The sequence below is a fragment of the Diuraphis noxia genome, unplaced genomic scaffold (assembly GCF_037042655.1).
Source record: "Diuraphis noxia isolate RWA-SAM2 unplaced genomic scaffold, SU_Dnox_SAM2 contig0002, whole genome shotgun sequence".
In the NCBI taxonomy this organism is placed as follows: Eukaryota; Metazoa; Arthropoda; class Insecta; order Hemiptera; family Aphididae; genus Diuraphis; species Diuraphis noxia.
Genome location: NW_028301712.1, coordinates 71,885,924 through 71,900,543, shown reverse-complemented (window position 1 = coordinate 71,900,543; position 14,620 = coordinate 71,885,924). Strand labels below are relative to the sequence as shown.

Genomic DNA, 14,620 nt, shown 5'->3' with positions numbered 1-14,620 from the left:
TATTACTACATTTTGGAGCTACCTCTTTAATTATTGTTATTACACCTTTTTATCTTCCCAACCATTGCAGCAGCACCATCCGTACATACGTCCACACATTTTTGCCATGATATATTTTTTGTCACTAAGTACTTATTTAATACTTCAAAAATTTCCTCTCCTGTGGTATGCGTTTTCAAACTTTCACAAATAAGCAACCCTTCTTGAATGGTTTTCTCATGAGTATATCTGGTAAAAACAAGTAGTATGGACAACCCAGAAACATCGGTGCTTTCGTCCATTTGTAAAGAAAATTGGTTACAGTTAATTAATCTGAAGACAAATTCATCTTCAATGTGGTCAGAAATTTTATGAATTCGATCAGAAATTGTATTGTTTAAGCACTGCACTGCTGCAACTTTTTTTCCCGCATCTTCTCCGAGAAATCGGCGAGAATACAAGAGACCACTTCTATTATACCAAGTTTAATCAAACTTTCGACAATGGTGTGGGGTTTTCCGGCACGCGCAATATTATATAACCCAATATAAATGAAGCCTATGTGTTTTTCTCATTTTCGTCTTTTACATACTTAGTGAGAGAACTCACACATTCAATTGAAATGTCTTTTTTCATTCTAAAAGATTCCAGATCTTTCCCTTTCAGATTTGGATGATTAGATTCCAAATGTCACTTAAGCTTCGCAGGAGCCAAAGAACTGTTACTGAGAACTTTTTCACAAACTACGCACCTAAGCACCTCACATCGGAAAACGTGTCTACTCCAATGGTAATAAATCCAAACGATAAATATTCTTCATCATATCGTCTTTTTTTACCTTTTGAAAAATTAATTTGAGTGTATTCCTTACTTGGAAATGCTTCATTTTCGAAAGTTAGTTTTTAGGGAGGAGCTGCTTCACAGTGGGAAGTCGAGTTTTCCAATGGAACAGACGAAGTACTGATTTTACTTGTAAATGTTAGACCGGTCTTTTCTACTGATAATAATCGCCCCGTGTTGAGCCATTTGTCTATTTCAGTAAAAAATATGAAGGAACAGGTACCACTACTGAAAAGATTTCCGAAAAGAAATACTACATTTTAAATCACATAGTCTAAAAATAATAATGTAATAATGTCGACGCCCGCCGCATAAAACTGTTACGATTTGTCGACGAAGCGTCGGCGTCAGCTCTCAGTGTTAATTTTAATAACTTATCCCAGGCACCATTTTTTTTTTAAATATTATTATAAAGTACAACTTACCAGAAAATTAAAGAGTTATTCGTGATAGTAATAATTGAACACTAAAATCTACTGTTAGAAAAAAAACGGTTTCTTACTTCGTCAAATCATAATGAAGACTGACAACTACAAATAAATATTTTGTAGTGGTGAGACCCATTGACCTATTGACTCGCTAATGACCACAGATAAGATAATTGAATACCTATAGTAGGTCATTTAGGATAAGGAAACTAATAATAATTTTTATATTTTCCCAAATTTTTCACGGAACCCCTTCCTTTCGGTTCCGCGAAACACCTGTTGAGAAACGCTACTCTAGATAACTAAAATATAAAACTTTGTATAATGTATTATTCTATGCATAGAATCACGACCATATTAACCTGACTTCAGTGTCTATAATAGTTAGTACATAACTTAACCAGTACCCGCCTACTTAACGCTATGATGAGTTTAAAAAAAGTACACCGAAATCGTTCTCAACTTACAACCAGGTCTGACCTGCACGCAATCAATGAAAACCACAGCGCGTATTGCACTGGTAATTGAACAGTCGTGCTCGTTTACCGTACAAATACTCATTGTACCTTTGTCCATAAAGGTAAAGTGAAATCATCGTTGACATTTGCAATTTATTAACACAACCCGATATCGCGGAAAATCAGTCAATCCACAGTTAAAATCTATAGTTGAAAATAAATGTAAATTAGAGTGCTTTTCGGTAACTAATGGGCACAATAAAAGCCTTGACCGACAACATGACAGAGGTTCAAAAGATTTGCGCGTAGCATAGAGTAGCAAGAAAGGCTGCTGCTGAGCTAGCTACGGAAATGAAAACGGAAAGTCCTGTGAAAGAATGTAGTGTGGATACTGTGTGGGTGCGGATGCAATCACTTTGTCAGCGCAAAGGTCGCCTAATCAGTGTGTTCATTTGTTGCACTGGCACGCCGGCTGTCACTCGCACACATTCCCTAGCAGCATACGAGAGAGCTGCCGCAGTATGTATAAGGAAAGAAAATAAATGCGAAATGGACAAAGACATAAACGAAAAGATCACTGCCAAATCGGTTATCTTTTAAAAAGATATTGCACGGTGAAATAGAGAAGAAAAAACCCTTTGCATTCTATTTTTTTTTTTAGTTTATACATCGTTTTCCTTAAAGATTATATCGCGCAAACGAATCTTCTTATAGATTTTTCCTTTATGCTTAAAAGGGCTTTGAAAAACCCGAGAGGATCGTTCGGAATTTAAATGAGACGAGATTTCTAACGAAATACTTATTTTTCTCATCCCGCATGTGTATCAATATGTAACGAAATGCTAGAAAATTTTAACCCTACTACGGGTAGCTATGGTAACGTATAATTATTTAGACACTTGTTTAAATACAAGCCGCTCATCTTTTGTGCTTTACAAGAATTACCGTTCCTAATCAGCATAATCATTCCATAATAACATTTGATACTAGACGTCAACGATCAACCTTTCGTTTTTGAAGCACTCCCGCATACCTTTTTTTTGCAATTGGCCTAATGATGGATGACTGGAATAAGTCGAATAAGGCTTCAAACATTATAAATATTGATGACAAAATGAATCAGCATAATGACAATCCATTTACATTTTTGTATTTTTTTTTTTCGTTATCCGTAAATAATGTAGCAGATTAATAATCTAATATTATACTCCATCATTAGGGTTTTATGTAGATACCTAATCGAATAAAAAGTATTACAACATTGCGTTGCATTACTTATAATTCAAACAGCAATCTCTTGTTTGGTAATGTGAAAAAAACAAAATATTTTACTCCTCTTGTAGAGGTTGTCGAAAGGAAAAATATATATCTAATATCTATTATTATAATATAATGGTAATAATAAACTTAATGACTCTGTAATTCTCATTTTTAAATTCAATTGATAAATATTTAAAATAAATTAAAAATTATTATTTTATTTTATGATTATATAATATATTATTACAATTATTATGTATAGTATTTTTTAATTAAATTAAATTACGTTTAATAAATACATACATACTGCACTTTTTTTTACAAAGGAATTAAATTTCTTAATTATGATTTATTTTAACAATGTTATTTTTAAAATGATACAGTTTAATATGAGCTTATTTTTCTTTAAAAACTAATAATAAATTAACGCTATAATTTTGTTTTTGGTTACATAATATTATTTTGAAATAGTTATTTCAACTAAAAAAAAGCGGGAAATTGGGTATCGCTCTGCTGTACATTAGGTGGTGGGGTAGACCTCTGTCTAGGGTAAGTTAGATTTTAATGCAATGATATGTATCATTGTATACGAAAAACGATTCTGAACGGAGATGATTTGTCAGTCTAGGATATATTATATTTAAATATTGTCATATATTTTATTTTGAAACAAATATATTATTTTTCGATTAAGACGCATTTTGAATAAGGTTAGGTTAATCAATTTTTCCAAAAACATTGCATGTAGTTATCATAACTCATAATACCTTATATTATCATAGATATACATATACCTGGTTTGAGAATAAATCGTTATCGTTACACTATTTCGTAAAAATTTAAAATTCAAACGCACTTAAAATTTTTCCTATAATGATGTTTCAAGTTTTCTCTATAGCTACTTGAAGGAAAACTAATGGAAAACTTAGTGTTGTATTTTTAATCCTTAGTTATAAACACAAAAATTTTTATGATTTTTCAACTTCAAAATTACTTGCAAATTTTTGCGTTTTCGACAGAGTTCGTAAAAATTTGAACTATAGACGCTTATAAAAAAAAAATTGTGATTTACGATTTTTAATTTTTTTTAGCTACAATAAGAAAAACTCATAAGGAACCTTGTATTAAATTTTCAAGTTTTTTTGGTCGTTCAACATTTTTTTACCGGCACTTCAAAAAAAATTTCTCAAAAAAATTGAAAATGTCAGTGGTCTATAAATAACTCAAAAAATTCAACAAATTTTGAAAATTAAACTGTATATAGATAACACTAATATAAACATTTGGTGAAAATTTCAAGTATTTACAGTCATTAGTTTTTGAATTACAACCATATAAAAAAATCGATTTGGTAGAAAACTGATTTCGCGTAAAAATTCCCGTTTTTTATTCACTTTTTTTTTTTTGTTTTTTTCGATTTTTTTGAAAACTGTTTACTTTTGACCTCTATAATGCACCAAGGAACTTCACTTTTACATCAGAAACCACCCCCAAGTTTGAAGCATTGTTTCGACTAGTTATGCTGTACAGACACACACAAAAAAAACAACACACATCATTGTAAAATCAATACATTCATCACTTCGTTCAGAACCTAAAACTTTGAGATGTAACAAATTACAATCCATTTTGTTTAGGCATTTACTGAATACACCTCATACTACCTAAATGAAACATACAAAATTATATCAATATATCACTAATCAATATGGAAAATTGAAAAATAAATCTATTATTAAATAACTAGGAACAGATTTTGCATTTTAAGTATTTACTTATGACGTAATCTGTTTACTAAAATATATTTTTGGAAAACACTTTTCGGAAAAATAAGTTTCGTCCAACTCCTAAATTGATTATAAAATATACACAGATCTTTAAAAGATTTTCCACTTAAATTTCTACAGCATATAATCACAATTAAATTTATTAATCAAAAGTATAGCTGTAATAATAATAAATCCAAGTAATAGTTTATAAGAAAAATAGATGAGAACTTAAGCAGGTAAGCTATATATCATAGGTACTCTTTATGTCTATAATAAAGTGCGGCAAGCATTCTGAAGAATAAAAGTTTTAAAACGGAAGAAAAAAATATTTTGTTGTAAATTATATTCTGTTATTGTTATATTTATAGTTATCAGCTTTCAATTATAAATTACAGCTGAACATTAAAGTGTGGACTGTGGATTCCATTTTTCTATTTTCAAATAATAAATTATTCTACTCAATTCAATGTAATACAATTTAAATCGTTTAATGACAATTAATTGCTTTCAAATATAAAGATAATATATCATCCGTTGAACATCGAACGTAGTTTAATGAAATGCCTTTTCAACGTCTATATCAATTAATAATAAACTAACTGAAAATATTTTATCTTGAATATTTTTTTTATCATTATTATGATTATTATTAAATGAAAAGGCTTCAATAATAACACAGGTTTTTAACCTATATTTAATAAACATCTAGACAAAAATTATTTGCATTTTACATTACATTTTAATACAAATATTTATGCAATATTTACAGTGAATTGCTTAATGGCAGCTTATATAAGAGAAAAATATACAGATTGCATTTTTGTTCTCTTAATATTCTGTACAATATTATTGGTGTACCTAACTATGTAAAATTAAACTTATCCAACCCTTATAATTATTAACTTCTCGACAGATTTAAAATTATATACAACAGTTATTTTATTATTTGTTCATAATTGTTATAAATAAAAACCATTAATTTATATAGTATTGGCCGCAATAACGCTACAGATCTAGTACTTACGTGAATTATATATTATAGAATTATAATATGGCTATATAGTATAATATAACATATACATACATATTACATATATACAGGGTGATTCTTTTAAATAGGTACACTAATTATCTCGAAAAGTATTTACTTTTTCAAAATATTTTTTTACATGGTTTCAAGTTGTTAAAAAACCAACGTTTTTATTTAAAAAAATTATTTTTAAATATTTTTTTAAGTTTTTTACTTTTTTGAATGACAGCATAGAGTTTTAATTTCATATTCCAGAGCAGAATATTTTTCTAAGTATTTTGATTCATAAAAATCGAATTTAGGGCTAGTAGTTTTTGAGTTATAACTTTATAAGTATTTAAAGTTTAGATTGACAGAGTGGAGTGGTACGAGGTTACTTCGCAAAATGTTTGTCCACTACTCCGCTTGTCTAAACTTTAAATACATATAACTCATAAACTACTCGTCCTAAATTCGATTTTTATGAATCAAAATACTTAGAAAAATATTCTGCTCTGGAATATGAAATTAAAACTCTATGCTGTCATTCAAAAAAGTAAAAAACTTAAAAAAATATTTAAAAATAATTGAAATTAAAACTCTATTTTGTCGTTCAAAAAAGTAAAAAAACTTAAAAAATTATAAGGATAAAAAATATTTAAAAATATAATTTTTTAATAAAAACGGTAGAGTTTTAACAACTTGAAACCATGTAAAAAAGTATTTTGAAAAAAGTAAATACTTTTCGAGATAATTAGTGTACCCACTTAAAAAAATCACCCTGTATATGTGTGTGTGGCTACTGGCTTGGCACGGCGTGGTTGCTGCAATCAGTATTACGCAACGTGATTGAGAGTACGCACCTCCCACAGCCACTAATTTCCGGACGGGTAACCACCCGACTTCTTAATGGCAAAAATCTTGCCACACACATGCACGTGTTGCCAATCTACCTTTCCAACTGTAGTAACCACTATAGCAACCCCTACAATAGCTGATGGCCATAGTTTCCGGGCTTAAGACCAATAAAAAATAAATAGGTACGTATAAATGGATAAAACGAAGCGATGATAATGCAGTCATACTTAATATTCACACGTTACACGACTATATCAATATTTTACTTGGACTTTCAATATTTGTACAATATATATTATAAATATGTATACTAGATACCCAAAGGTAGGCATTAACTAGTTAAAAACTTAAAGTCAAGTTAAAAAATTAATTTTTTTTTAAATTTTTCAATTTAACTACTATACTTAGCTATTTTCTAATCAACTTATGAACTCAACTAGTTTGATTGATAGTTGAAATAACTTTGCATTTTTCAGTTTATTTAAAAATAATCCAACAAGTTAAAAACATTTTGAAATTGTTCGCGCATACACAAATATTAATATAAAATAAATATAATCCAATAATAACACAAATATTTCTATTTTTTTACTTAATGAAATATTGTTGTATATTATTAATATGTTATTAAATTAGATAGACACAATAACCCTTTGTGCGAATTGCATACTAATTGTGAAAAATTGATTAACTTTTTTTAAACTGAGTTAAGTTAAAAAAATTTTGATTTTTTCTAGTTTATCTTTTAGATTTTGAGTTAAATTTATAATTTGTTAAATATGACCTCTTAAAATAACTTAACCTAAGCTAACCTACCTAGGTAATATAAGTATTACCTATACACATAATTATACGTGAATGCAATGGGTGGTAACTGTTTTGAGCAATACTGTCGCGTCTTGCATGAAATCGTCACTATTTTTCTATTGGTACAAGAAAATATCTTTGAATAAAATTATGAGTGACTGATATTATGGTTTCTACCTTATTAACGATCCACTTGGGAAACGCATTTCGTTCGATGACATTTTGAGGGGCTCGTTAATAACTCGCTTTGCCGAAATTTTATCTCACAGCACACTGCAAAATATATAACTCGCAGACAGCGATTTATTTGATCGAAAATTCCAAAAATTTAATCAGATAGTGGTGAGTGACAGACACGTATAGGAAACGGACGGAGATGATAGTAGGTAATTTGTCGTATGGCAGTAAAAAATATCGTGACCCCCTGCAAGAGTACATCAGATAATACAATTATTATATGAACGCCGATGAACTTCTCAACCAATCTATTACCGTGGTTTTAGGCAAACGGAAAACCGTGGGCTTATACTGTTTATAAAACTTCATTGTTATCTAATATGTGAACTGATAAGTTCCAAAAGTTGACATATTTTGGTGAGGTTCCAAATCCACCTAACTTCTATTCGTAACCCAACCAGTTCGGCCCAATTAAGGCAAACACGGCCAAGTTAACTACCATCAATTAAATTTTAAGGTGAGTATAAGGTTTGTAACCAAAATTAATTAGTCTAAAAATATACTTGTATATTATAGTTTATATACATTGGAAATAAATCACAGCGCGCATAATTGCGATGTGCAATATAATATACATATCAAACAAAATGATCGGATAACAGACACTGACCTTTAAAATGGAAAAAGAACGTCGAGTTCCGAAGCCGTTCCAAGATCGGTTCCACGGCGCCGAACGTGAGCGTTTGCAGGTTGTTGTATCTGATGTCGATGAACTTCAGCTTTTCAAGATCATGGAACGTGCGGTCGTCAATAGCGGTCAATCGGTTTTCTGCCAAGATCAGCCGCTGGAGGTTAGGAAGTCCGGAAAATCCCCTGCCGTCGATCTTCTTTATGAGATTGTCCTCCAGAACGAGCTCCTCGAGGCACACCAGTTCTGCGAATGCGTCTGGGCCCACCCGGTCCAAGTGGTTCGCCCGCATGTCCAGCCGCTTTACCGACACCAAGCCGAGGAACACGTACCTGGACAGCGATCCGGTCAACCTGTTGTCGGAAAGGTCGAGCTCTTCGAGCTTTCGCAGCTGCTCGAACGCCCCCTCGGCAATGAAGCTGATGTTGTTCCGGTCCATGTACAGCTTCCGGAGCGCGGGTAGCCGGGCGAATACGTCGTTGCTGATGCTCTCGATAGCGTTGTCGCCGAGCGTGACCACGCGCAGATCCTCCATGTACGCGATCGAGTTCCGGGCCAGCTGCACGATGTTGTTCCGGACCAGCGCCAGGTCCTGCAACCGGGACAGGTTGGCGAACGCGTGCGAGTGCACTGTCCCGATGTTTGCGTACACGATCTCCAGCGTCCGGAGCTCGGGCATCCGGGCCAACGCCTCGGTGGGCACGAACGACAGCGTCTTGGACGAGGTTCCGCGCACGTTGAATGTCAGCTTGGTCACGTTCGACTGCGACCCGAACTCGCGCCATACAGCCGAGTCGCTGGGCTCGCCGTTGTTGAACACCCAACAGTCGGCCGACGTGGCCGCGTGCGATTTCGGGTCGTCGCAATAACAGTACAAGTTGATAGTAGTTTTCTGTTCGAGCGCGCAAACGTTTATTTCGGAGATGTCACCGCTGCCGCCGTTCTTGTCATCGTCGGGGTAGCTCCGCACTCCCGGCCTCTGGTTTTTCACTCTCCGGTTCGACACGTAACCATGGTTATCGTACACCAGAACCGCGAATACCAACCACAGGACCACGAACTGTTGTTGACGCTCCATCTCGAAAATCTGTGGTAAAAGAAAAATCGTAAGTTTCGTATAACAATAGCTCATATATTATTAATGTTTTCCATCCACTGCTGCAGCTACAGCAGTAACAACAAAAATAACGTATTGGTGGTATATGTGCGAGAACAACTTTATATTAAAATAGTATTGTACCAGTCTGTCGATCGACCGGACGACGCATTTCCGTGAACCATTGCAGCTATTCGATACACGTGATGTACGGAAAAATAGTTTTCCGATGACATAATACACTCGCCACGATGGCTTTTAAACGGTTTATGCGGTATAACTCTTATTATAATACTCTTATATATAATTTTCTTTAAGTGGCTGTAGTCACGACACGATATTTGTTTTACCTAAATATTAGTATAAATGCGAATTATAATATACTAGCGCAGAGGTACCTGCTCCCGACGACGTATAAATAGGGTTTCCTGTCGTGTCAACCGACTCACGACGAATAATTCACAAACAACGGCGATGACATAATAATGAAATATTTATACATAATACGCGTTTCTTATAATTTAACCGACGAATCGATAGACTATTACCTTGCGAACGGCATATTTTATATATTATATTGGCTTTCGTTTTGTCAGTGTGTGTTTTTCGTGCCTCCGTGACGTGTCAGAAAACTACCTTATATATATATAACCCACTGTGCATACCCTCGCGGGTGGGGTGAATGCGTTATATATATATACAATATACATTTTATATGGATTATGGGTAGCCTTTTTTTCTCCTTTTTATGCGCTTCCACTCACGCCCCTTCCACCCTACCAACCTCACCTATTTACAATTGACCGCAGGCCCTCCTCATACAAAAGGAACTGTTGGCCATTCCGTGAGCAGTTCACTGTTCATATCGTGTGTATGTGTGTGTGCGTGTATGGCGCGTGTATACACGTGCTCATTCAATATTGAAATGTCCATTGTGTTTTACGTGCTCCCCACGCGGTTTGTATACGTACACTGTTTGTTTTAATATTGCAAGCGTTTTGCCTTTGGCAGGAATAAAAAACGAAATTCACCGAGTTTGCATGGGTGAAACTCACGAGTCGGCCATAATTCATGCGCGTGTAAACGTCTCGGGATTCGCGTCAGATATATGTCGAAATAGCTATAGCTAACGAGCGTATACACCAGCTATTAGGCACCTACGTGGTGAGACTACTGCAGAGCGCGTTATATTTGTTTTGACTTTTTTGAAAATTCGCTCTCCCCCTACTACCACCGACGATGCCGAATTACATTATATATTACACGATTGGAAAAATCTTAATTAGATGGGCGTCACCGGCACAAGTGTTCTCTGCGAGTCCCCCCCGAGTGGGCGTGGTTGTCATCGTGTTGTAACCCGAGGGTTCATTACTGCAGCAGTATACGGTGCCGGTGGTGAGCAGGGGAGAACGGTAATTGAAAAATGATTCAATTATCATTTAGCTAGACACCGTGGCTACACAGACTTCCCACACGGCGATTCCACTATGGCGTTTCCACGAAATCACCGCGTAAAATGTCAAATCGCTCCACCAACAGAACAGAACATGAATGTTTATCATAATATAATAAATTATAAATGGCCTGTACCAACGTCGAAAAGCTAGCATATAATACGATTAAATCGTGTATTTTTTTTTACAGTGTCAAGCACTTAGTGTCGTACCTGTGAAACATTTTTTTTTTTTTTTGGGGGGGGGGGGCATAAATTAATTGCACTATTTTTTATGGTTATAATTTATAACTTATAAATTATAATATAATCTAAAACTGTATTATAAATTATTGTTAAATACTTAAAACATAAATCATATACTACATAGAAAAGTGATATCAAAAACTTTTGATATAAAACACGATTATAATCAGTGAAAATTAAAAATATTTATTATTTAAATTATTTAAAAAATTCCCCTGTTGCCCCCCCCCCCCCACAGGTATGTCACTACAAGCACTGTAGGGTCACGGGGGGGGGGGGTTGGATTTCATTTACTTTTAGTAATATATATTTATGAAAATATTAATAATATTAATAAATAATAATTAGTGGAGTACGCATTTTTTATTTGCACATACTCCAGCTAGAACTTTTTAATTTTTTCTTGCAATCCAAGCACTGATTACGCAATATTTTCATTTTTATTGTCCAAATAACTTCAGAACAACAAATTATAGATACACGCGTTTATAATATTTAAATTTGACGGTATGGCCACAATAATTTTCAGGTTGGTATTTTCATGTAAAATCCTAGTCGAACGGAAGCTGCAGCTATTATGATATTATAGTGCGAGCAAGATAGTTTGAAACCACGGCCGCGGCGGTATAGAATACGTATCATGTAGGTATACAGTACATTTTATGGCAATATTTTAACCAATAAACTACGCGCTGTATCGTTGAGACATAATACCGTTATTACGAGTTTGAATAATTATTTATAGTGCGGTAGACTCTGTACGAGCTTTAACAAGATATCATATTATTGTAACAAGAATATTTTTCTCCTATAAAATTATAAGACAAAATAACACTAAACATTATGATCTACGCATAATAGATTAATAGATAGTACTTATCAAACATAATTGGAAGATCACAAAATTGCATGTGTTCGTTATGGTATAATATCATTATATAGAAATTGTCGATGTACGGATCCGTTTAAATCACTGATTGGACGAATTGAAATGAATTGCATACAAAAGATTACGCAAATAAAGTAAAACGAGAACAATTCGTTTTTTTTAGAAAGTCGATTATTTGCTCTCTATTCAGTTATAATGTGGCTGTCCAAACTTTTATTGTACCGAAGACACTTATTTTCCATGACCGAGATTTACGGAACATAAATAAAATAACTTTGTTTGATTATAAAACACTCGATATACACTGTATATGGTATGCAGTCAAAACTATCTGATGAACACACAGTAATATTATTATATTTGTGCGTTAAACCAAAAATCCCAAAACAAACGAAACTATTTACAATGTTTTATAGAACAATAGTTTTAAAAAAATTTGTTTTTTTTCATCACCCTATTTTATAAGCTATATTATACGGCCTATTACAAATGCATTTAATTGTGCTTGATGAGTTTGAAAAGTGATATGAATTATATAATTTGACTAAAAAGTGTGATATTCTGATAATTATACCTCACGTAATAATAGAAATATCCAATGTTTCATATGCTCTTATATCCTAAAAGTAATAGAAAATAATATTATATGCAAAAATTTCACAGACGTAATTTAATTTTTCGCAATTAATATATGAATATATCATCATAATTTTAGTTTATTAAAATACATTTTAGTTAAATAATTTATAAAATAAAAGTTTGTATTACTTATACACTATACCAGAAGTTATATTATTTATAATTATATAGCTATATAACATTATGTAGATAAAATTAATAGAATCTATACGTAAAAAGTTGTTGATTCAATATCACACATCACAAATTTCAATAAAATATTTTAAACATTAAATTTAAAATACACTGAAAACTTAAAGCAAGAAGAAAATATTTCTGTCTTTAAAATTATATTGCTCTGAGTAAAACTAGGGACTTTATACCCTAAATATTATAAAATAAGCGTGCATTTAACCCTTACAAAATTCAAAAATGCTTAAATATATTAATTTAAAAAGTTAAAACAATACATTTAAATTTACATATCTGAATACAGAAGGTATATACAGATTTCTGAAATACGTGAAGCGAAAATTTTGAAAACACAATGGCCAACTATGAGTCAAGTACTTAGTTTTATATCCGATTTGAAAAAAAATGTATATAATATATTTAAATATTATACAGAAATTACAATAAGAATCAAAAAAATTAATTGTAAACAAATGTAAATGGATCTATTTATTTAAATACTACAATATTACAACATGTATTATAATTAATAATGCACTGATTATAATTATTTTTACGACTTATGAATTGCTTTTTCTTTGTAATAGGTATTTAATAAAAATCGAGTTATATTAGTTAATAATAAATAATAATAATAACAATATTAATCGAGGTGATTCAAACACTGAGATAAGAAAAGAATTTTGAATGGTTGTTATTTATTATAAAATCTATTTTGAATATGAATGAGGAGGTACGTTGACATGATTTGTAAATTGCTCGTATATTACAACAGGTAGACGTTAAATAATTAAGTTACGTAGAAATCCATTATTTTATACCTTATAATAGTAAAATACAGTCATACAAGTGGTTTAGAAAAATGTGCACACTATGATCATTTATTATAAAAAAATTTGATTCATTTTTATTATGCATAACTATTTCAAATTAACTTAGTACCTATTAATCTAGGCTGTTGCCTAATACGAGATAATAATTTGAATAGGTAATATTATAACGCACTAACAAAAATATTGCTAGATCAATTGTTTAAACTTCTAACTACTTAACATTCTTTTAAAAGTATTTAATATATATTGTTACCTATAATTGATAAAGAATACTTTTTAACAAACTATTTTTTATTTCTGAATTCAGACACATAAAACCAATCTGAATTTTAAAATATACTCTAAATTCTTTGAATGTAATTTGTTTTACTATTTATAATCAATATAACAAGCAATAGTTTGCTTATAATTAAAAGTACTTACGTTAATTCTTACAATTGCAGTTACTAAACGATTTTAAACTATTTTATTTTAGGTCAATGAGTCAGTTGTCTCGAATACTATAGAATAAAATGTTGAAAACGTTTAGTTCCCAGCTTATTTAATTAATAGTTCTGTTTATCTCACTATATAGATCATAATGTTCTAATCCCAAGTTGTATAGTGTCTATTAACAGAGGTCAATAATATAGTTATTGAACGATCATTTATATCAATATTGTAATACATAAAATCAATAAAAGATCTTATATAAGAAAAAAAAATTGAACTTGTCATCAGATTATGGGGGGCGTAGGTGGTATTTCATACGCATGTAAATATAATATTGTTTCCTCTAAAAAATACTCCTAAGAAGGGGTCGGCTACCCTCATAAAGGGTCGTCGTCCGCCTATACCATTATTATAACCAGTGTATGCAAATTGTGTTATGTTAGTAAAGCAGCACCGACAGCAGTAGGTATATATAGTAACAATCAGAATACGGTAACAGTTGGGTCGTGTATGGAGTTTGGTTTAATTCGTACAAGCTCTATTTTTGGGGAGCGAAGGCGCTGCGACGTTAATATTCTGAATACACTT

General features: G+C 31.9%; 1 protein-coding gene across 2 annotated transcripts in view; it reads right to left on the bottom strand.

The window, feature by feature from the left end:
• LOC107173432 (leucine rich repeat protein connectin) overlaps nt 1–14,620 on the bottom strand; it is a 273,851-nt gene that overhangs the window by 216,431 nt on the left and 42,800 nt on the right. For both annotated transcript variants that reach the window (XM_089219655.1, XM_089219654.1), the window contains one exon: nt 8,256–9,360. In XM_089219655.1, the coding sequence (XP_089075781.1) occupies nt 8,256–9,351 (1,096 nt within the window). In that variant the 5' untranslated portion in view covers nt 9,352–9,360. The remainder of the gene's footprint in view (nt 1–8,255; nt 9,361–14,620) is intronic.